We start from the raw sequence: 25,884 nt of genomic DNA, 5'->3' as shown, positions 1-25,884 counted from the left end.
CCTCATATAATTATTCTTAACTTCTTGAGAAGGTTATAGTGTGTTGCTGCTAAATGGCTTGATCGAACACTTTCTGCATACTATAACAATGAGACTTCTGAGACATATTCGGCATTTAAACAAAGGTACTTCGGTGTCTACGTACTTGTACCTATAGCGCGTACCAGTCACAGCGTGGACTGTGAGGAAAATGCATTAATAAATAAAAGAACATACTCTATTCCCTGCAGTTCTGAATTAATAACGAGCCTACAAAAGACCAATTAAACACATGATTAATGCCATAATCTATATAATTGCAGGCAATAATTCATTGTGAGCTAATGATAGCAATACTTAATATTGATTCACATGGGGTGTCTTTGTACAGTTGTACTTAATTCTCTCTATAAAGTGTCACTTTTTAAAACAGCTCTGGATGCCATTAATGCAAGTCTGTTTGTTGCTTTTCCTACGGCAAAAAAGGATAAACAAGAAATGGGGGAAGTTGCTTTTTTTTCTATAATTTTAATTTCTGTCATCATAGTGGTTTATTAGACTCACGGTGCTGTTATTCAGTGCTCCACTTTATCACGGTGAAGATTTTTCTGCAAGCAAACAAAAAATTCCTAAAATGTCTGATATATATGTATGTATATATATGTGTGTATTTTAAGCCAAAAGGGTGACGCTTTGGGCAACAAATACATCTCAGAATTTTTATATCTTAATTCAAAAGCAACAGGTACAAGCAGCTGAAATGAATTTGAACTTGACTGTTTTTTAAAAAGGCTCACATGGAAGTTCATCCTTTCATTTGAGCTTTCATTGATAAATGTACACCTCTCATACCAAAATAATAAGAGAGGGCATTTTTGCTCTGAGGAATTCATCAGATCCAGTTACAATCCTGCATAAAAAAAAGATTTAAAATCGTAAGTGTTGTAGCTAAAAAAAAAAGCAGTTTCTGTGGTTTCAGTGAGCGTGTGTGTGAGAAAGATCCTGAAGTGTCTGTCTGACAGTGGTGAGATGCAGAGAAGATGAATAATAGCGTATTAAACATTAAGGATGAGGGAATAGCACAGCAATTATTTCTGTTCATATTTCACTGAAAACACTTAGATTCGCCCATCCATCTTTTTATCTGTTTCACTCCTTCCTCTGTTTCTCCTTCACTCCCTTTTAAAACATGTCACTCCTCGGATCCTTTTTCTCTTCTGTCTTCTGTTAATTTTTTTTCTGTTGAACATCTTTGCCTCAGTCTTCCTTGAACTCACCGTTTCGCTTTTTCTATATTAGTTTTTGCTTAGTTACAAAGTAAAACATTTTAAGCCTGTCTGTTTATGACTGGCTGAAGATTAGTCCATACAGGATAATAAGGACAAAATAAAACAAAACTCAAAGTTTTACACAAGAATAATAATAATAAAAAAGATAACAATAATAATAATAATACCAAATGAAATATACAAGTTAACCTGAAATATGAACAAATACATGAAAACTATTTTAAAGCTATTTGTAGCCTGAAAAAGCATACATGTTTAGATTCTGTTCAGATTTTTTGGTGGAGATGTCAGAGAGACGATGCTGAGGAAACGATTCAGTATTATAGACAATACATCTCATTCCCTGCACACCACACTGTGGAGTAATATGAAAGAAGGAGTTTGTTTCTACCAGCGACCAACACTTTGTTCAGCTCCTCCTCCTTCTGTAAGAGTCAGTGATATCTGTAACACTGGATATCATTTATCTCACTATCCCTGTTATATCCCCTTCTCGTTATAAAAGGCCACTTTATTTTTTCATGTGCAATAATTACTGTTATAACTTTAGCTCATCTGAGTATTTCTAGGATTTTCCCACACAACCATCTCTAGGGTTTTACAGAGAATGATCCGAAAAGACAAAATATCCAGTCAGCAGCAGTCCTCTGGATGAAAATGTCGTGTTGATGCCGGAGGTCGGAGGAGAATAGTCAGACAGAGCAAACAGGAAGGTAACACTAACTCAACCACTCATCACAGCCTATGCAGAAGAGCATCTTTGAACACACAACATGTTGAATCTTGAAGCAGGTGGGCTACAGCAGCAGAAGATCACATTGGGTGGCACTCCTGTCAGCTAAGGACAGGAAACTATAATTCACACGGACTCAAAATTGGACAACAGAGGATGATGTTGTCTGGTGGGGGTCTGGTGAAAACATGAAAGCATAAATCAAGCCTGCCTTGTATCAACTGTTCAGGCTGCTGCTGATGGTGTAATACTGTGGAGGATATTTTGGGCCCCTTAATACCAACTGAGCACAGTTTAAGTGATATAGCATACCTGAGAACTGCTGTTAACTATTTCCATCCACATCCATCCTTTCGGACTACAGTATACGCTGTTCAGCATGCGCCATGTCACAAAGCTTAAATCACCAAAATCTCTGAGGAATGGTTCTTGTAAAATCTATTCAAGAAGTCAGGCAGTTTTTTGATGGGAAAATGAGGGTCACACTAAGTACTAGCCACTGAGTTACATATAATTCTCTTTTTTCTATTTATTGAGCAACTCGTGGTCGTGTATAAGGATTATTTTGCAAATAATAAAGTTCTAAGATCTTTAATCTTATCTTCTAACTGCTGTAAAAAACAAAACAAAAAAACACTCCAGTAAATTGCACTGACTTCCTAAAAAATGGATGTGCTCCAAAAGGAGAGCTGCAAAGTTCAGAGATAAAGAGAGAGAGGAATAAAGGAGGAGAGAAAAAGACTGCCCCAGTAGTGATTTTGGCTGAAAGTTTTCCAGTGTCTCACTGGGGGACAGGGGAATTTCACACACACACGCTGGTTGCTTACACTGGCACACGGGGCTGGTACAGTATTACAGCACATTACCATCTCTATTTGGCATTGTTTGCTTTGCTTCGTGCCTACACATACAAACACACATGCACACAACTCCTGACCATACAAGCCAACCACAGGCACCATGGGAATAGTCTATTGGCTACTGGCAAAGCTGATGCCTGGTCTGAATCCAACACAGAGCACAGTAGAGAACTGTGAAGAGAAAATGCCACAGAAATTCAGCTTCAAAAGATGTCATCACTTGACTCCTATACATAAAAATTTAAAAGGGGGTAATGCAATCAGCTTTGAAAGACTCAACATTTTCAGATAGTGCTGTATCAGTCCCAAAATACACTTTACTACACCCACAGTGATGATATTCGATTTGTATTTTCCTTTGTTACTAATATAATCTGTTTTATAAGAGACAGCAAATGTTTTCTTTACAGTGTTTTATACAGATGTTTGTTTTTGTGTGTGTGTGTGTATGTGTGTGTTGTAACTCATGGCAGGAGGCCAACAACACTGCTCCTCCTTGGGGTAGATAAAACAAGAGTCACACATCGCCCAGCCCTGACACCATCATATTCATGTGCAGATCTGTAGTATGAAGGTAAGTCAACATGTCTGTTTTTCCCTTTTGAGACTTTTTTCATTGAGTCAATCTTTTGGTAGATTTATCTGATTGTTTGTGGATTCACTTGTTCTCTCAATTGTGAAATTACGTGACCCTCAGCTTGTGTTGTGATCTTTCTAACCATGTTGTGTTTGATTGTGCTTCTATGTATCGTGTGTTTTTCTTTCTTTTATGTGTATACATGCCAGTATGTTTCTGTTTGTGTAGGCCATTAGGACAGAGAGCATGTGGCAGCAATCAGGTGTAAATTCAGTCATTACACAGCTTCTACAAACCGGTACACAAAATAACACACGACAGAGAAGAAGGGACAAGAAGCGTGACAATGGAGGAGAAAGCTGAAGAAAAAGGAAAGTACAATGAAGACTGTAACAAGAAAAAAAACAGGAAGAGAGTATGAATGAACAAGTAAGGAAAACTGAGGAGAAGGATACGCCATGTCCTACCAGTCACTGTGAAATTTCTGGGTCCATCGATGTGCGTGAATATAGTTCCAACACCGGTCTGGTTCAGGTGGTACCGCTGTATTTTTCCATTTTGAAAAGTAGGTTCAGACCAGTTCACGTGGAGGGAGGAGGGGCTTACAGCTGTTACCACGGGAGGTTGCACGTCCTCTGGGACGCCCTGGACTGTTACTGCCACCACCTAAAAACACACACGCACGTCACATAAACACAGGTTCAGAAACATACAGACAAAAAAAGCCAGAAAAAACACAAAGAAAGAAAAACTGAAAAAGTTGCTGAAATATAAAACAAATTAGAAATATTTTACTTCAACTTCAACCAAAAAAGGGTCCTGTTTCTAAGATTCTTAGTCTTTTAATAACAGAAGAAGATCTTTACAAGTAACTTTAATATACAAATGCATTAAGCAAGCAACTTAATAAAAAAAATAAAGAAAATTGAAGAAAACTAGCATGTTTATAGAAAGACACAAATTACTGTGTTGTAAATGAAACTACAAAAAACAAATTATTCATAACTTGCATTATAGAAAATAACCAGAATATCAATGACATAGTAGGTCATCCAGTTCAAGATCCATCACAATTTACAGGTTACTGACCCCAGTGACAAATGTGAACTTGACCTTGAGCACAGTTTGACTGAAGACCCAACTAGGTTTCATTCAAATCTGAACAATACTGTAGGAAGTGATTCCTGCAAACTGTTACTGGAAACGGATGACGGCCAACTTGCCATGGTCTGAACTCAGAATATAATTTATATAGTGAAACTGAATAATTTTGACAGAAAGACTTAAAAAATAAAATGTTACTACTTGAACATGAACTTGTTTCCAGAGAAATCTCTCTTTAGAATATAACTCAAATTCTTTTTGGATCTTTGATTTTATTCGAGAGGACAGGCAGCAGAGCGCAAACACAAAAGTAGGGATGAAACGAGGGGCAGACCCAGGGCAGAATCAAACCCAGACTCCTGCAGCCTTCCAGCATATGGGTTGCCTGCTTGACTAAGTGAACCACAGCAGCACCAGAGTATTGCTTCCATCCTGAGCCTTAACTCCCCCAATCATTTCCTTTAGCGTTCCAGTAGGACGGAGGATCCGACTGGAAGCTGTTCAAGCAATGCAATGTGTAGGAAATGCAATAATTATAAAGGATGTGCAAGAAGTCTTACTACTGCTCACTGCTACAAAAATAAAACAAATCACTAAACAATCTGTTAATAGGCCAAGTTTAAAAAAATTACTGCTTCTTAGTACAGTAATAAGAGTGACCATTGTATTGTACATTCGTAGTGTAGTATCTGTGAGCTCATGTGAACGCTGAGTGAATGCGGAGACCACAGAATCACAGGGCAATCTGCTGCTAATGGCAACAGGGATATCCTGCCTTAATAGACTGTCACTAGCACTTCCACCACCTGTCCCACACAGTGCTATGCAATTAGAGCACAGCAACTACAACTAAAGAGACACACAAGTGCGTGCACACAGATAAACACACACAGGTGCATGCAGGTGTACACATGTAAACAGACAGAGGTAGAACAAAACAGCAAAGTAAGCAGAGAAGGAGGATGCAGGGGAGGTGTAGTATCAGTCAGAGTGTGCTTCAGTCAAGTGTTTGCCAATATTTTCCTTGAATGTAAAAAAAATGAAAACTTAATCCATGAATGTCACATATCTTTACTGGCAAACAAAAATTAGCACTCAGACTTGATGAGACAGATGGATAATGTGGGGTCCCTTCAGGAAGCAGCTAAGTGACCCGTGATGCTAGTTTTTCTTATTAATTACATCTGGGTTATAATCACTGATTTGTATTTTTTATAGATCACTGAATGGAGTGATAGATCATACAACTGGCTTGTCTTTTGACTCAGCATTAGGGGCAATTTGGGGGCGTTCCCATTTGAAACAAATATCCAGATAGTGGATAAATGATATCTGGTTTCAGAAGTTAGTTTTTGTGTCACTCTTTACAAATTCAAATATATAAAATTACATCAAAAAGCCAACAAGAAGCTAAATTATCAGCTAATAACTAATGGTTTAATTCTTCACATACAGTCAAAATATGTCCCAACATGACTGATCAACAGTGTAGGGCATACAAAGAAGCAGAGATTACAGATTATGCAATAAACCTACTTACTAAATGAAAAGAATATTTGTCATTCATCCCATCTTTTTTCATATTAAAAAGTAGAAACTTGTGAGCCTCAGGAAAATGAGATGGTGAGAGAGAGTAAGGATAAGAAAGCAAAGAGACAACAGCTGGGAGAAACTGAGGACTACAATGTTAAGATCAAGGAAATGACAGGAGACAAATAGCAGCAAGAACAGGACAAAAGGATTTGAAGACAGAGAGGGACCAATCGCTCTTCCTCCCTTTCTAAGTGACCAACCATATTAGATCAGGACCTTCTGTTGTCACAGCAGGTGTGCGTTCCTGAGTGCCTGTGTTTCTCTGTCTGTGCCTGTGTGTGTTTGTGTGTATGTGAGGAGGCTGATGCCAGGTAATTGCAGTGGTATATTAGGTTAGCTCAAGTTATCCCATAATTGGGACTGTTTGGCCAATTTTCACTGGTGTACAAACTAATCCAACTCACTCCCTTCCTACCCTCTGCCGCGAGTGTGTGTGCGCTTGTTTGTGTGTATGTGTGTGTGTGAGGAAGAGAGTTAGACAAAGAGAGCATGGAAGACTGGGCTTGTAGTCTGATGGTACTTGTATGTATAAAGGGTTCTTAGTAGCTTTCATGCAGGATGATCCAAGGATGAGTTTAAAAAGTTTTATAAAAGGAATATATAAAACTTCTTGTTAGGGGTCGCTACAGCAGGTCGCTATGAAGGTTTTTGAACCGGCAGAGTTTCAAGTGTTTTCAACTGAAACCAAACCAGCGACCTTTTGCTTGTTAAGATTTAAACTGGCTCCGAAGCTAAAGCAGTGTTAACATAATGTAAATTTTATACATCACTGATACTGTGAGATTTGCACTACAGTCCCCAGTAAGAATTTGAGCTCTTAGGTGTAAACTGTGAGAATTAATTATCTTAGTGGTTACGGAAAGGAAGCACGAAAGCAAAAGTGATTAATCTGTAAAGGTTTTCTACATTTAACTACATGTAAAACATCTGACATCTTCAGTGTGACGCTAAAGTTACTTATTTTGTTTCATTTTTGTGGTTTACTTTTTTATACTTTTACAGGAGAACAATCTAATATCATGCAGACATTTAGATTTTACTGGTATAAAAATGTTGTTTTAAAACAATCATTTATTATTTGTGATTTAAGCCTACATAACTCACAGACAGGAAAAGTGCTACAAATAGTGTTTCAGCCTTCCTAATTTTATTTTATTTTTTTAATTTTTATTAGAAAAAGATAACCCTAGTAAATACAAAATGCACTTTTTTAAATGATTATTTTATTTATCCTAGCTATCCTAACCTTCTCCGCCCATGTAAGTAAGATAAATATAGAAAAGAAGAAAAAACAAAATCACATCACTGTAAGATGCATGGTGGCAGTATAGCATTATCATCATCCTCCAAGGCCAATGTCCTATTTCATGGCCCAGAGCTAAACCTACAATTAAAAAGTCCTTCTCTTTAAGATCTGGACTTCTTTTGTCTCAGCTCAACCTTGCCACCAAATTTAATCGTGCTGACAAACAGAAAGACAAAGAGAACTGAAGGCATGCTTGCAAAAGTGCAAACGAGACACCAGGCAGAAACTGAAATTGTATATTTATGTAATATATTTACTTTTGTCAGTAGGACAAAAAGGACAAATCTAATGGTTCAGAGTCAAAGTCTGCAGTCTTGTGTTGTGTAGCCACTGTTTGATAGGGTTTGACAGGAACTGCTCTGGCTTTAAAAATTTTAATTACCATAAATCTTTACTGGCTATTTACAGTCAGCAGACTAATAATCAATATGCCAACTATTATTTGTTAAGTTTTGTAAGGATACAAGAGCCAACAAATGAACCAGTGAATTAAAAAACATCAGTCCTTAGTTGGAGATGAATGGTGTTGCATTCGTATTAACAAACTACAATGTGTTTTAGTCTGTTTACAGACAGCAGGAAATGCTTGCAACAGTAACATAATTGCCATATATAACCATACGTTATCTATCCCATGTATCTCTCTGTGACCATTTACCATTCCTCTTGTCCTTTTCCAGTCTTATTTTTCAAAGAAATTAATTTATGATATGCTTAAATAAATTAGTATATCACAAATAGGGATTGATATGCCATCAATCCCTCACAAACAATTTAGCCAATTTTTCCTTGATCTTAGCCGCTCCGCTCAATCCACGCCTGCAGCAGCACAGCCATAGGATTTCTCTTTATGTAAGGATGTGCTCGTCACAATAATGAGATGCTAAATTAACTTTAAAAAACCCAGAAAGACATTTTTTAATATGAGCTTTCATCGTCACTAAGCCAGAGAAATTAATTGTTGTGGTGATATCAGCTCACAGCCAGCGAGATAGCAGGGAGGGGGAGTTGTGTGAAGGTATTATGGGTACTATCAGAACCATCAGGTAGGCTCAGCAAATCCAGAGCCTTGCATTCAGGGGGAGAGCGGAAACATGGCTAAATAACAGCTTGTTCCTGCAGCAGAACAGAACAGAGTTCAAGCAGGGTAGAAACATCATACAATATAATTTCATAACAACAAAGGTCAGACAGGGCTAGTAAAATATTGCTTGGCAGAACAACTGTGGACTGCACCACCTTCATGATGTAAACAATGATTGCAAATCAGCATCTGACGTGGGTTTAATGAGACAGTAAAAAGACATTCACTGGTCAAACATCAGGTCAGAAGACTGGCAACTGCAGGCCATTGCTTTTAGCTAGTTTTTAAAAATTAACCCTAAGTGAAGTTAAGGGTTTAAATGTAAATACACAATTTTCTTAAGAGAAAATACAAAAATGCATATTTGTATTCAGACAGGTGACAAGGACAAGAATAATCCTGCCTGACACTAAGGTAATTTTATTCCATCAATTGCAAGTGCAATGTATGTTTGTGATCAGACATTGACAACAATTCATTTACATTTCTACTTTCTCTTAAGAAGAAGTAATGCTCTCTCTAAAACTAATTTTCATCATTTTTTTTTACAAACCTTTAAGTGTTCAAGCAAAATTAAAGAAGTGAACTTAACTACAGTGTAAAGTGGTACTTAGTTCAGTGAAGCTAAGGCCATTTTTTTAGAGTAGCCATTAGATCATCATACAGTGGATTAATGTCATTTTGAAATTGGGTGCTACAATAGAGTATGGTTTTAGAAAGTGTGTGTATGTGTGCTGCTGTGTGAAAGTAAGAAAATTTTACATGAAAGGTTGGTAGAAGAGAAAAATAGCACTGAGTTGGAACAGACAACAGAATAGAGAGTATTTCCTGTTAAATCAAAGGCACATTCCTTTTTTTTGGGTCAAAATTATATTTATTTTGTTATGATGAAACATGTGATGTTGAAATGTAGCGACTCTAAACCATCACAAGACATCAAACCACACAAATCCTTACCTGTGTACTATCAGTGCAACCAGCCCGGTTACAGACCCTCAGCTGGTAACTGTATTCCTGGAAAGGCCTGATCCCACCAACGTCAGTAAAGCTGTTTTCATCCCCACGGTAACGCTCTTGTCCATCACGCAGTATAACATAGTGGGTAATCTCCCCTGGTGAAGTTTTAAAGATAATTGGGTAACCACTGTTAGATTTTTCTGCCTCTGCATTAATTTAATTACTCAAGCTGAACTCCAAACACAGAGAAAGACTTTTAATCACTGGATCATGATTATAACAACCTAAAGTAGTAATATCCATGCACATATACAAACCATTACTCCGGGCAGGTGCTTGCCATTGCAACTGGATAATATCATCTCTTTCACCTAGGCGGCTCCAGCGGGGTGGCGCCACTCCCCATGGTTTGTCCTCAGTAGTCGTCACTGTTGTAACATTGCTGGAGCCTCGCCCAAAGCTGTTCCAGCCTCTCACTCTGTACTCATAGGTGGTAAAAGGCTCCAGGTCATTGTCTATTTCCCAGTAAGTGTCAAAGAAACGGGAGGACAGTAAGGGGGCAAGGGAAAGACAAAAATGCATTATTAAAAGTTTATTAATTCCATATAAACCACTCACCTCGCCATTTTACTTAAAAGTCTCAAAGTGCACCTCTATTATAAAATAAAAAGTGAATGCTTCTCCACCCCATGGTCGTGCGGGCAGCAGCCTAAGCACAGAAACCAAGAGCTCCCTCTCCTCGGCCACCTCCTGAAGCTTGTCTGGGGAACACCGAGCCATTCCTAGGCCAGCCAAGGAAGGACATGTAAAGGAGGCATTATAGTTAGATGCCCGAACCACCTCAACTGGCTCCTTTCGATGTGGAGAAGTAGCCTCTCTCGAAGGACTGCACTCATCACCCTATCTCTAAGGTAGAGGCCGGCCCCTCTTCTGCTTGTTTCCATTATTTTGTTCTTTCAGTTATTACCCAAAGCTCGTGACCACAGGTGAAGGTAGGAATGTAGACTGACACCTTTGCTTTCATGTTCAGCTCTCATGTCCATATAACTGCTCCAGCCACACCCCACATCTGTCTGTCAATCTCTTTCTCCCCTCTTTCCTCTCTTGTGAAAAAGACAATTAGAAATTATTCCATTTGGGGCAGCAGATCATCCCTGACCCAGAGTGGGCACTCCACCCTTTCCTGTCTGAGGACCTCAGACTTGGAGGTGCTAATTTTCAGAGATGAGATTTTGAGGTCAGAAGCTTTACAGCAGATGGTTACATGTAGAAATTCTGTCCATAATGATTATGAAGAGTAGCTTCACTAAGCTTCCATTTTAATTGTACAGGGATTGAATAGCTGTTAACAATGGGCCAGACACCCCATACTCCTGCAGCACTCCTTCCCACAGGTAACCCTGAGGGATGCGGTTGAATGCCCTCTCCAAGTCCACAAAACATGTGTAGACTGGATGGGGAAGCTCCCAAGCAAGTTCTAATATTCTTGAAAGGCTAAAGAGCTGGTTAATTGGTCCATGACCAGTACAAAAAATGCATTGTTCCTCTAGAATCCAAGGTTCAACTAATGGACAAATCCCGGTCAGGCTGAAAAATGTGATCCACACCCTGCGGTCAACCTTCTTAAAGATGGGAATCACCACCACTGTCTGCCAATCCAGAGGCAGTGTCCCAGATTTCCACTTCACTCCAAACGATGGAGCACTCTCGAGCACCCCAACCACGGACTCCAAGCAAACTCAACTGTCGTTCGGTGCGTAAGTGCAAACAACAGTCAGGAGCAGTTCCCTGGCTATATATAAGCACTATCACCAGTGTGAATGTCAGGCCACGAAGCACTATAACAGACAGGTTATTACAACCCTTTTGCAAAGATATAGGCACAGTAGTATTTATACATATAGCTGTACTTGCACACATCTGTGCATTACTTTTAGGAGTGTAAATGGTCTCTTGTAAACTACCAGTCTGGGATTCTTGTCTGTACTTCTGGAACAATTAAAATAGAAAAAAATGTACAATGAAAAAAACAGCAGTGAGGTTTGCCTAGAAAGATAATACAATCTGTTTTTCTGTGTTTGATTGTAAGATATTGAAAAGCTAAGTTAATACAAAGCTCTTGTGGATAATACAGCTTACACTTATGTCACCCACTTCACATGTGGAGCTATCTGGGCGTGATCTAACTTCTTTCTTTTTTTCTCCCAGAGAAGTATAGCATGATACTCTGCGCATGAATGCGTGTGTGCATGCGTGTGTGTGCTTGAGAAACATCTGGTGTATGGTGGGTGGCGACAGCTTTATGTGCCTCTGCCCAGATGGTGTCACAGCATCGCCTAGAAACTCTTATCCTAACCACCCCATGCCACATGCACACATACACAGACAAAGTAATGAAAACACATACGCAGAGCTACACTCCAGAGCCACACTAAAATAGTAACTAACTGGATGCAAAAACACATATCATTATGAGGACACAACCACCCACACACACATATTCACAACCACAATTAGTCTTGATTTAACAGACGTAACTACCCAGATAAATAATGTGTGGACAGACTGAAAATCACGCCACACACGCCCACAAACACAAACACGTTCCTGCTCCCTTTGGGCTGATAAATAGTAGAGAATGTGAAAATGGCATTTAAACGCCCATCTCTAAGTTTTAATAACACGCAAGTGTACAGCGCAGACAGAGTTACCATGTTAGAGCTATTAACGTGCACTGCAGCAGCTGTCTTGGTGCGTGTGTGTGACAGAGGGAGTGTGTGCGGAAGGGCATCTGTCTGTAAAGCCCTTTGATTGTAGCGGCTGACACATTTAGAGTAAATGCAGAACTGGCTTCTGCAGGCTTACAGTTTCTGTGAACGCCATGTTTTACAGATGGCTGTAACGTTTTACTTATTCTTCATTGTGACTCAGAGAACTGAAGTGGAAGAAAAGTAATAATTTCAATGCAGGGCTGCACATACTTGATATTTATAACTAAAACACATTAAGCCTGTAGAAAAGAACTGATACTAAAGACTAGTTTACTTAAATTTCTAGGGAACTAGAGGGCGATGTGGCTGACTTTATGCATTCATTTGTCATCTTATATTTGGACCACAATCAAATTTCATCAAGTGGCAAAACTGATTGTGTCTTTTAACTTATGCAACTTGACTTGGTACTTGGCCATCTACAGATTTGTCTTAAAAAAGTAGGTATAATCTTCCTGGCTGTTCAGATTGCTTACTCACTCACATGCAGCTATAACTTTAGCTACAAATAAAAAACTACATAGATGTTTAAGGTATAATCAGACGCATAATCAGGATGTGACACGAAAACCAAAAGCTGGTAAAACTTCAACAGTTAACAAAAAAACCCTCTGTAAAACAGACATTAGATACTCTGGACCAGGGACTCTAAAGAAGAAGTAGTAAATGAAACAAATTTGTCATCACAAAATTGGTAGTTATGAAACAATAATTTTTCAAGAGGAAAAGCTATAAAAATCCTAAAAATACAATCAAAACAGTTCCTAAATTTATGTTGTCCTTCGCATTAACTAAAACTGGTGAGTGGGCCAGATTGGAGTCTTTGCCAGGCCTAGTCTGATCCCCAGGCTGTATGTTTAACACCCTTGCTCTAGACACTAACCTGGCACATACCCAGGAACTTTTAAATTGCTAATAAAAAGACACATACACACATGCTCATCAATTACCTGTAAATGTATATACGGTGGCATCTCCACTGTACACTACCTCCTCATGCGATGGGCACATGCTTCCCTTCAGCTGCTTGTTGTCAGTGTGTGCGTGACTGCGTGAGTCAAACATTTTGTAACTGTCATTACTTCTGTTTGTATGTGCAGACAGGTCCGCAGTGAGAGTTTCCTGCGTGATGCTGATGAACGGTGAGTATGTTGTGGATTGTGTCTCAGGGTGTGTGTGCGCAGACAGGACCCATGTGCACGCAGTCATAGATGGATCAAGGCCACAGGAGCCGCAGTAAGCTGTAGATGCTGCAGCCACAGGACACACAGCGCCCTGCAAACACTGGTGCTGCACAGAGAAAAAAGAGAGACAGACAGAATCAATGAAGGAGAAGAGAAAAGAAAAATTTCTTGAAGTGAACTAGCACAGAAACGTCCCTTTAGTGAAGCTTACGATCCTCTTATTTGCTGTTATATTCTGAAGGAGGAAATCACTATATACAGCATGTGTGTGTGTCTGTGTTGCATACATGGCTCTTAATGACATCATTAGAGCTAATGAGAGTTCCTACCCTTTGTCACTGTTTGTGTGTGTGTATGTGTGCATACATGTGCCATCTCATGCTGGCTTAGGAACACACAAACGCCACAGGACCTCAGTTGATAAATGGAGGATGGGCCAGTCCCCAACTCCTGATGCGACAATGAGAGCAAGTTTGATAGACAAAAAACCCCAGAAACTCTGTCTAATGTCCACTGGGCTGCTGGAGATGATCAGCTCCTTCATGTAATTTCAGCCAGTCTGCAAGGCTTTTAGCAAATGCTTAATTGGGGCATCTAATGTGTAGCAGTCTTATCCTCTCCATTTCCATTTCTATTTTTGGGTAGGTCAGTTTGTAAATGTGACACCTACAATTTTCAGATAATATAAGAGCTATATTTAACTTTTTTGTTTATTTATGCCATTATTTTCTACATGTGATCCTACAATTTCTCGTCCACTAATAAACTTTCAGAAGAAACACTACTTGAAGATGCTAAACATCTGAAACTGTTCAGTTCTCAGTCAACAAGGTCATGGTAGTCTTAAGAGCTTAAAAGGAGGCAACCTACAGAAGTCCACCTGCCATTTTTTCTAGCTCGCAATATCACACCTTAAATACTTGACAATCGAACTGCAGCGGTTTTTAAAAGAACTGACATCTTGTGTCAGCATGTGATTGTCAACTATTTCATACTTATCCAATCATTCAGTGATGACCTGTGGCTAAAGATCAACATATGTTTCACGCTCTTTCTTCTAAGGGGAAAGTGAACTTAAACCATTCAACCAGATCAGGTTTTTCCTTTATTTTGCTATCTGTAATACAGGTGTAGAAAGAAATGGACACAGCTGCCAAATACTGGTTGACTGAATGATCAGTGTGCTTCAGATTTCCCCGTCTAAGGTTAATGATGTGGAAAACAAGAAAACACACACTAAAAACACATTATCTCACGTAATCACACACCTCTATTACCAGACCAGGCGTGGGTCTGTCCGCACACACATGTCGTCGGGGGTCAAAGCCAATCCCACTGCAGCATTCCTGATCCTGATGTATGACCTTTGAACCACAGCAGTGGAGTGTCACCGTGGCATTGCCAGCAGGGTGCATTGTGGGATATCCCTCATTGCCCACACAGCAAAGAGTTGTTGAAGAGTTTACATACTCGTGACCACAGCAGATGAAACCTGAAGCAAGAGAGAATATGCATCATGCCATTATTTTGTTCCACTTTCATTCTGATCTTAACATACCAGGAAATGATTTATCTTGGATCCACTTCACATTACAGTGTGCTGTGCAAATTTAGGTACTGAAAATACATATGGTGTGATAACTATTAAATATTATTATTTTTTTAATAAAACGACATTCCCACATTTCTTAAGTCTGAACAGCTGCTTAAGAAACATACAAATCCATCAAAGGTCTTCCCACGCTCCCAGGATTCAGCTGGCCTCCAGGCATCGTCTCTGGGATTTATTGTATATTTCTCTTTATCTTTCTATATAACAGCTTTGCTGTGATGTCTGATGTCTAAAATCAGCTTTTCTGTTTTTCTATAACATAAAACACACTTTCTTTTCCTTGTCATCTATCACTTTACACTAAAAAGGATATTCTGTAATACTATTCGGGCTTCTTAGTTTTTTCATCTTTTCTTTCATCCTCTTCCCTCTGTAACCTTTCTTCCTGCCTCCGTCCTCGTCCTTCCTCCTTTTCTAAACTCCCCTTTCCTTCACTCCTTAATCTATGTTTTCCGATATGAACAGAAAGAGTATTTAGGCTGCTCTGAATATTATTGTGCCTCTCTTCTTATCAACTCTTATCCACGTATCCTCTTCCTCTTTCCTCCATCCCCTCCTCCCCTGCATACTATTTCTCCTCTCTGAGCAGTAATATTCAGGCTATGCTGTCTAAAGACTGCAACGGGAAAGGAAGTGCGTTTTTCTGAGAGCTGCCATTTCTGACAGTGATAGGTGATGTCTGTCTGCCACCACTTCACCTTCAGCAGCAAGGTGACATTTAAAATGCATGCTATCACTCCATTTACCTGTAAATGTTTTGCAGCTGAATATCAAATTTCAAGTATGTTTCTTCACAATCTCCAGCACTTCACATTTCAAACTGAAATAACGTGAGTTGGTTTCGATGACAGACAAATTAAAACTTTGGCAGTACACGGAGATTCAAGGGAGAAATTCCTAGTGGAGCAAGAAATGATCCAATAAAAATAGCTTATGCTTGTTAAAGAATAGTTGGGATATTTAAAGACTAATGGTACATTGAAAACTTTCCTAATATTTCTTAACAAGATGTTTGTATTCCAATGTTGAAGCATAATTAGGAAGCCCAGATTTTTTTTTTACTTAGAAAAGACACCAATGAACACTGATAAGGGTTCTCTATGGTCTTTGTTAGACAGCAATGATAAAAAGATGACAGTCTGAGGGAGAGGTGGAGAATCTTAGTTGCTGTCTAACCCCTAAGCTCATGGGGTTCCTCCAAAATGCTATCTTTTGATACTATAACAACTAAATCAACTTGTTTTGACTTGGCATACATAAATCATACAAATTGAAAATTACTGACACTTTCGTGGATCTGATGAATGTTAGGTCACGGAGAGGAGGGCAAACCCGACAGCAGCACGTAGGAGAGACGAACCTAACAGCAGCTGAGGATACTGGAGTGAATTTCCACTCTGCCTTTTTTCTAGTGGCCCTGATAACCATTCAGTCAACCTGGCTGCTTGGATGGATTAGCTTTAGACGATAGTTTAGACTGGCAAGCTCTGGCTTTGCAATGAATTAAAGGCTATAATAACGTCCCACTATAATGCTGAGTCAGTAACTCCCTGCTGTGAAGGAGCATTAGAAATACAAATGAGCAAAGGATGGCCAGGCTGACTAAAAAAATCTAACTGCAATGATAAAAAAAATAGACCGATTTTAATCACAGTTTAATGAGAGCGCTCCGAAAGTAAAAGCGCCTAATTTTGAATTACAGAGCGATAGACTGGAAGAAGCCACAGTCTTACTGGTTATTTAGTTTATTGTGAAAATAATCTATATGTTATGAGGTATTTAGCAAATGTATCCTAACAGTTGATGACATGCTGATCTGTAGCTCTATCTACCCCCAGCTGTGATGCCCATTTTATTTGACAGCACACATTAAACACTAAGTCACTGCTTTGTAACACAGCTTCACTCTTTAATGGGAATGCAGCTTGTTGTGGAGTGATAAATAACTTATTATTTAACACTCTAATCAGCATTTACACTTTCAGCACATTAAATTCTGTTAATTTAAGCAATCAGTTCACTTAAAGGCCAAAAGTGCAGAATGGCACATATTTTCCATTGCGCCGCTGTAGTGCATTATATGCTCAAAGCATCCATCACAGGCACAATGTGACAGGAAAGCGCATGTGTATGTGATTGTGTGACATAAAAGCAGTCTGACGGCTAGTAACTCACTTAGCAGCGGCAGCTGTTGCGGAGCGGGGGCTTGGTGGCCAATTCCCCCAGCGCCTTACTTCAGCTTCAATGACGCGCAAATAAACAGCTCAACACTTTTCCAAAATAGCTTCTCTCTGCTCATCCGTCGTCCTCTCAGCATCCTCACCTTTCTCCTTCTTTCCATCCGGACGCCAGGCCTTCTGCATCTCACAGTTTTCAATCATTTGCTTTACTTATAGCTGCTCTGCAGCAATCGAACCATGATTCTCTGCGTCATCTAACATGGTTCTGTTCAAACACATAAGTCTTTCACCTACTCTAAGAAATACCATGTTTATCAGTTGTGACCTGAAGTTCAGGATTTACATCTTCTTCATCAGCTTGTTCACTGATGAATTTCTTTTCCTGACCCCACATTCTGTCTAATCTTATATTACCTTTAATAATCTACCCTCTTTTTCTCTCTACAGGTGAGCAAACTCCTGCACGAACTGCTGGTTTCCCCTGAATGTTCACATTTCTCTGGTCCTCATGCATGTACTTCCTTAACTTGCTACCTTTTCTCTTTATCATCTCCATGTCTTCCTCCTGTCTCTGCCTTCCTCTTACCCCATTTTCCTTGCACTATTACTCTATCACTCTCTCTGTATTCACACCGTTCATAGGTCTGAATCACTTGTTTACTGTTCTGCAGCTAAACTTCACTATTGTATTATCATGCATTCAGCAGGAATTCAATCCCTGTCTCTATACGCGTTATCTGTGTATGGGTATGTGTGACATCCCTGTTCATTTGTGTTAACATTTGAAACGCACACCCCTATTTTCTCTTCCTCTCTATAAGCTGTGTGGGTTGTTTTTTTTGCATGGGTGTGTATGTGCAGACAACATTTTATCACACACCTCTTGTTTTCTCTCTTGCATCACAGAATGCTTCAGCCCTAATCTTCAGATTTACGCAGGATTTGCATACATTCGTTAATAGCGTCGGGAGCACCGCGTCAACACAAGGTGCTTAGACACGTGAATTATTATTAGGGTTTCAGTCATTCCACTTAATGATAAGTCAATATTTAGTCCTGCCAATGAACTACTGATAAAAATGTGTGTTGTGGATTAGGGTTATCCGAGCTCTCTAGGAGACCAAAACCCCTCTACAACTTTAAACAAACCAAACACTTTTAAATACCTGAATATATTACAAGGGGTTTGGCACAAAGTGCACAGCGAATGTACACATACACATATTTGTGTTTATGCACAGCAGCACACACTTAAGCTGAAGCAGGTTTCATGGAGAAAAAAAATCGTGTGCTACTTAAAATTATAGATCATGACAGATATATACTGGCTGCAACAAACTACATCAGGAAAACCACTGAAATATTTTAAAATATGTCTTTGATTTGAGATTTATTTTATTATGAAAGTAAGAGTAGAATAATCTTTCTTGTAGATTTGACCTGAGAAAACCAAAATCTTGACCACAAAGGTTTCCGGGATGTCTGGGGTGAGCATTCGCAGTTTTGTGACGTAATGGTACGAACAGTCCTTTTGGGGAGGCAGCTACTGCTGTTGGGTTGTTCCCCATGATGCCATGAGAAGGTTTTAGATGTATAGCATGAATCAAAAAAACCTTCTTAGCAGAGAACTGCAATACCACAAGATGGTAGATGATCTTCACTCCAATGGTTTTATATTTGTGGCTGATTTGAACACATTTATAGTTAGAAAGACAGATAGTTTTAGAAATGTTTTATTTCTTGAATTTTAGGTGATGGTCGCACTAAAGGCAGAATTCGTTTTGACTTTACTAGGAAGGTACAAATATTTTTTAAAGTCATACATGACTCAGCCTAATCCTTTGATTGTGACATTATTATTTCAGTTTCTTCGGTCAGACTTTCTCTTGCTTATATACAGAAATGGAAGGGTAGCAAATACAATGGTAATTTTGCACTTGTATGCAGGGTAATAAGATTTACTCAAATATTAGTGGCAAAAAACAAATGCAGTAATTCAACACAAGCACCTTACTAGCTGCCAAACATGGTAATGGAGGGGTGATCGGGTGGGCTTGTTTTTCAGCCGTATGACCTAGACACCGTTCAGTCACTGAGTCGAACTCCTTTGTATACCAAAGTATTCTATAGTAAAATCTGCGGCCATCTGACTGACGCCTAAAACCTGGATGGGTCATTCAACAGGACAATGATCCCAAGCACATCACCGAGTATAAATTAGAAGGGTTAAAGAATCAAGTGCTTGCAATGGCGCAGCCCAAGTCCAGACCTGAACCTGATTCAAAATACTGTGGCGGGACCTTAAGTGATCTCTGCATTAAAAAAAAATGCCTGCAAATGTCAATTAACTGAAGCACCATCATAAAGAAGGGTGGGCCAAAATCCGTCCAGAATGATGTGAAACACTGATTTAGTCATAAAGAAACAGTTAAATTCATGTTAATACTGCTGAAAGTGCAGGCTAGTGATTGCGGGGTGAACTTAGTTTTTCACAGAACTGCACAGAGCTCTATGAAAACGTTCTCTTTCAGCTCTGTGCTGATCACAGTCAAAGAAAGAGCAACTCCTTCAACTTGAAATACAAAAAAACGTGTGTGTGTACTTTCTGCTCCATAGAGGCCATACTATATGCCATGTCAAGAGATGAAATCACTGTGAATTGACTTTCTCACACAGTGCACAGTATTCCCCTGGAACACACACATCTGGATGTTGAGGCAGCAAGCGTACACATAATCAAATCCACACACACACACACACATACTCTTTTCCCAGCTGACGGGATGTCCTCTTGCCTTTCTGACATCTTTCTTTTCTTTTTTTCTAATCTCAGCAATATTACCAGCTGGGCGTGTGCTTGTACATGCATCTTTGCATATAAACGCTTTCAGTGTTTGTGTGAGTGCTAAGCTCAAATAAATGGATTGCTAGTAGTTAAAATTTCAAAACCCAACAGGGATTCACTAAAGACTGAAACACAGGAAGCAGCTGTTCATGTGTGCTTAAACGATATGTCAGAAGGACACAGAATGAGATGAGGACTAGGAGACACCAACAACTAAAAGACTTAAACAGATTTACAACACAAAAAAAGAACAACTAAACAATATGAAATGAGCAAGATTTTCTTTTTTTGTATGCAGTGAGATCTTCTAAAATAAAACAAATTTCATGACAGAATCAGTAAATATAAAATATTTGTTTGTATGGTTTAAAGTACATACTGATTACAACTAATGATAATTAATATCTATCCATTCCTCCGTTTTCTTCTGCTTAGACACCACTAGTCAATTTAAAATCCCCAGTTAAACTAACATGCATGACTCTGGAGTATAAGAGGAAACTGGAGGAAGTATCTGGAGGAAACCTGTACACGGAGAATATGAAAACACCCCACAAGAGAGTCCAGATGGATTTGAATCAGAGCCTCTCGTACTCTTGCACCACTTTGCCACCCACCTTTCTTTTTTTTTTATTATATCAAAGCTTTTCTACTAATCCACCAGTTTTCTCCTCAACTTCAATTCTAAGAATACACCAGCTCTGACTCTTCAGGAGTCGTTATGCCATTCCTGTGCTTGACTTCCTGCACTATTCACTTGCTCTGTGGAGCTCGATGTGTGCTACTTTAGGTGATACAGAGTGAAGAGCTCCTTCTGCGATGCTTCTGAAATACCCCTTGGTGTATCTACTGGAATCACAAGCACTGTGTTGAATGGATGCGATCTGCTGGCCAAAAAGTTTTCAGGATCTTTATGATACATAAAATAGCCCCCAGTGGATGGGAAAAATATAAAGACATTCTCATTTTCCACAGCCTTCTAGTAGACGCACCTAAGGTATCATTTTGTAAATCACACGTCTTGTTCTCAAGTTATTGCATTCACAAGCTTTTCAGGAAACTTGACCTCTGGCCTGGACTAAGATTCAAACTCATCTGAGATTTTTAGTAGATGTGCTTTACAGGTCAAACTCGGAAATGCCATTTTGCCTATTGGACTTGTTCAAGGTTATTCAAGAGTACTGATATAAAACTATTTTAAATGCAACAATTTCCACCTTTGTATCAGATAAGCATATTTAATTTCATACAATAGTAATCACTTCCTGTAAATGTAAATCTGCATTTGTGTGTGCATACTTTTAAATTACAACTTTAATGTATCCAAAACATGTAACAAGAGTAACACAAACAAAATATAATAACAGAAATACAACATAGACACAATCACACAAACACACGCACGCACACACACACACACCCCTCATCTGTGTGCTGTGTTCCTGACAGCCTCTGGTTTTATTCTTGCCAGTCATTAAAGTAAACCTAATAGAAAAGCCATCATCATAAATACATTAACAGAGAGAGAAATGTCTTCCTGCGTTCAGAGAGTACTCGATCTTCTAAAGCAGCCAGACGCTGCTGTTTGGAATGCACTACCGTTGGCCATTTGCTACCCATCATTGATGAGGGGCTTTTGGCAATGATAAACACACATACACAAACCGAAATACATACACACAGAGAAAGTGATGAGAATCTCTTGGCATAAACAATCAAAGGACATGCAAAGAATCTGTCTCTGTGCATAAAGATATATGTAAAAAAGCAACCACATGTTCACACAGATACAAAAACACTCAGCAACAGAGAAGAAGGAAAGGATGCATGCACTAAGTTGAAGTAATACACCTTGCACATTTGCACACACTTACACACACAAACGAATCCACTCTCACAACTCCACCAGGCTCAGAGTGAGCTAGCTTAACTACTGGGATAATTTCCCTCCAGCAAATGGTCACTGTGCCCTTGAAAAACATATTTGATTATTACTTTTTCTCCCCCTCCTCTTTTTTTCTTTTAGCATCATCACAGCCATTTTCATCACGCGCTCTGATGATGGCACGGCAAGGCGCGTTAAGATAACACCCCGGCACCGGCAGGCTTTTAACACTTAAACGGTGAAAAGGGATATTCAGATTTGTCCTTGAACGTCTGGATGGGGCCTGCTGGGCTGGGACAGAGGGAGGGAGTAAGAGAAGGAGTTAAAGAAATGCACACATTTTTTAAGATTCACTCACTTGCAGAAAAATTGAAGTGGGGAGGGCATTTATGGTAGCACCCACAGTGAGAGATGGATTTGATGGGGTTGAAGGGCAGATTGAAGAGTTAAAGATCTGGACATGATAATGAAAAAGTATAAAGGTTAAATGATAGAGCCCAGTGAGGCATGGGACTTAAGGAGAGTCAGGAACCAACGGGAGGCCAAAGACGCCAAACTCAGTTCCTTTAAACTCCATCTAATCTCACCTAAGTCTTAGCTAAACATCTTACATACAAACTCAGGAAAAGAAGAAAAGAGGAGCAAATGAAAAGCTTAAAAGTTGGTCTCGAACCTGCAGCACAGGAGGAAATACTGTGGGAAAACTGAGGCTCTCTTGTCCAAAAACAAACAGTGTTTAATCTACTTGAAAGTGAAATGGAAGCTGTTTAAACAAACCAGCAGATTTGGAAGAGAAGGATTTAGCACAGAGACTTTGTGCTATTGTGTAACAACTCAGGACACTGAGGAAAGGATTATGGCCCATCACAATAATACATCAAACTACAAAATTGCCCAGAGTAGAAATTAGGCTGGCTGTTACTGATGGTATATACTGTAGGTGTATACTGTAGGTGTATACTGTAAGTGTTATTTGAACAGATAGATTTAAAAAAAAAAACAAAAAAACAGTTTGGCAGGAAAGACGGACAATAAGCTCCAGTGGATCCACACTGGTGACAGACTGGATCTTCTCAACCACAAGAAATATTCCCACTACAAAACTAATGTACATTGAATCAAGAGAGTATTCACAGCACTTCACTTGTTTTTTTTGTCATGTTACAGCCTTATTCCAAATGGGTTAAACTTATTTTTCACCAGAAAAGTCTATACACAATACACCAAAAGAACAAAGTGAAACAAGTTTGCTTGAAATTCTTGAAAATGTATTAAAAGTAAAAAACTAAGATAAAACGTACATATGTATTCACAGCTTTTGCATTTATACTCAGCTCAGGCCCACAGATGCTCAGTCAGATATTTCTAGACCTTGAGTGGAATCCACCTGTGGTAAATTCAGTTGACTGGACATGATTTGGAAAGCCACACACCAGTCTAACGTCCCATAGCTAACAGTGCATGTCAGAGTACAAACCAACCCATAAAGTCCAAGTACTGTAATTGTCTGTGGACCTTTGAGACAGGGGCACAGATCTGGGCAAGGGTATGAAAAATATTCTGCAGAATTGAAGGTCTCAATGAGCACAGTGGGCTCCATCATCCCAACAGGACTTTTCCTCGAGCTGGCCTCCAGGCAAATCTGGAAAATTAGGGTAGAAGGGCCTTAGTTGGGGAGGTGACTAAAAACACGATGGTCACTTTAACCTCCTAAGACCCGAACTCTTCCATGGCATGCATTTTTAATTTCTCTTTGACATTGAAGAAGTTGAAAAGAATAGAATTTAATTGTAGAAAAATGATCCTTTTAGTTTGATATTTAGTGGTATTGCTCATTGTTGAGTATATTGTTCTGTTTGCTTTGTTTTGTTTTGTTATGTGCAGAAAATTGAGTGTAATTTTGGTTGTCTACTTGTATTATCACAGATAGGGGGCAGGTATCAATAAGAATTTATTCTTCTTCCTGCTCCTTTTCATGCATGGAAACTGTGTTACTTTAATTGAAAGGAAGGTTGTGTATGGGAATGAATTACTGCTGTACCATGTGTGAAACAAAAAAATAAAATAAAATAAAAAATAAAAACATTTGGGCTGATTGGCACATAATGAATGTAAAAACAAAGAATTATTCCAATAGGACAACCTTTTCTGCAGCACTCAACCAATCAGGCCTCTATGGTAGATTGGTCAATGGAAGCCACTCCTCAGTAAAAGGCACATGACAGCCCACATGGAGTTTTCCAAAAGGACTCCAAGACCACAAGAAACAACATTTTCTGGTCTGATGTAATAAATAGGAAACCAGGTACCACTCATCACCTGGCTAGTATCATCCCTACAGTGAAACATGATGGTGGCAGCATCATGCTGTGGGGAGGTTTTTTGTCAGCAGGAGCTAGGAGACTGTATCAATGTATTGTGAGTCATTCTTGCTATGACCTGATCTAGAGGAGTCTGGACCTTGGACTGGGGAAAGAGTTCATCTTCCAACAGGACAAAGACCCTAAGCACATAGCCAAGGAGTGGCTTTGGGACAACTCTGTGGGCACTCCTTTAGTGGCCCAGCCAGCACAAGGACTTGAACCCAACTGAACATTTCTGGAGAGGTCTAAAAATGTCCATGCACTGATGCTTCCCATCCCAACTGATGAGTTCTGGAAATGGGAGAAACTACAATATATATATAATTTTTTTTTTTTTTTTTTTACTACATTTGCAATAATTTTAAGCAAACTTTTTTCACTTTGTCAATATGGGGTATTGTGTGAAGAATTATGAGGTCAAAATTAATTTGATGTTTTTAGAAATAAGGGTGGATTATGACAAAATACGGAACAAGTCAAGTATTGTGAATACATTCCAGATGTGCTATTATTATCATAGTCATAAGCTGGAAAAAGAATATTAGTATATAATAATTTGATAGTAACACTAGAGAGGAGCTTGAGTTGGAAAACAAACAAACAAATAAACAAAAACACATGCAAGTCACTGCAGCTTTAAAACATTTTAGTATGAGTCACTGAAATAATAAATAATGATATCCAAGCGGAAATGAGTGGAAGACAATTAAGAAAATGAAAGTTAAACTTTTACTGCAGGACAACCACAAAGAAAGACTGAACCCTGCCAACTGATGTGTGTTGTTGTGTTGATTTCTTGTGTTTGAGAAGGGTTGGATGAGGTATGTTTCTGACCCACTTCAATTTCATTTGATTTACACTGGGAGCTTTCCCATTTTAAATCAAATAGTCCAGCCCAAAGCACGTGTATGTGTATATTTTTGGATGAATGTGCAAGCACATGCAACTCTGTGTGTCATCACATGCAAGTTTTTATACAGGTGTGTGTGTACTGATGCTTGATTGTTGCTGTGTTTGTGTTTGAATGCTTGTGTGTTTATCTACGTGTGCACATGTGCACACAAGCCGGTACATGTATCCGTTGCCAGACGGCTGTCTCCTGGCATTGCTGTTCCCCTGCAGTGTGTGTGTATGGTTGTTGACAGTGTGGACGGTAATGTGTGATAGATCGCACTTCAGGGACCCCATAATCACATCAGCCTAACCTAGTCTATCAGCTGGGCACAATGGGATACCCTTCACTCCTCCTTTAATCTGCTCCATCTAGCTCTTCACCACTCCTCTGGGGGGTTTTTCCTTGTACTTTCTCTATTACTCACTTCCGATCTTTTTTGTGTGTTTGCATTTAATTCAGTATTTTTAATACTTTCTCCTTCTCTTACATTTCTTTCTGCATCAGTTGTTTAATTTGACATTTTTTCATTCAATGCAAGTGTTTATAACAAAATGTTATACAATATAGAGTTAGTTACTTTTTGTTTCTCACTCACTTTAAAAAAGTGACCTGCATATATTCTGAAGTTGTTAGTTTCTCTGAATCCGTCTTTCCATTTTTCTGTCTT

At 39.1% G+C, this 25,884-nt stretch overlaps 1 protein-coding gene across 1 annotated transcript in view; it reads right to left on the bottom strand.

Moving 5' to 3' along the window:
- The window catches only part of ush2a (Usher syndrome 2A (autosomal recessive, mild)), a 217,576-nt gene that overhangs the window by 42,177 nt on the left and 149,515 nt on the right, over positions 1–25,884 (bottom strand). The window contains exons 63-67 of the mRNA XM_087834076.1: positions 14,706–14,929; positions 13,204–13,543; positions 9,800–9,997; positions 9,483–9,637; positions 3,906–4,104 (exon numbers count right to left, since the gene is read on the bottom strand). Coding sequence (XP_087690202.1) covers positions 3,906–4,104; positions 9,483–9,637; positions 9,800–9,997; positions 13,204–13,543; positions 14,706–14,929 — 1,116 coding nt within the window. The remainder of the gene's footprint in view (positions 1–3,905; positions 4,105–9,482; positions 9,638–9,799; positions 9,998–13,203; positions 13,544–14,705; positions 14,930–25,884) is intronic.

This window comes from Neolamprologus brichardi, chromosome 1 (genome assembly GCF_056152115.1).
Source record: "Neolamprologus brichardi isolate AB-2024 chromosome 1, ASM5615211v1, whole genome shotgun sequence".
Taxonomy (NCBI): Eukaryota; Metazoa; Chordata; class Actinopteri; order Cichliformes; family Cichlidae; genus Neolamprologus; species Neolamprologus brichardi.
Note: the sequence above shows the minus strand (reverse complement) of the source record. Positions and strands in the feature narration are given on the sequence as shown.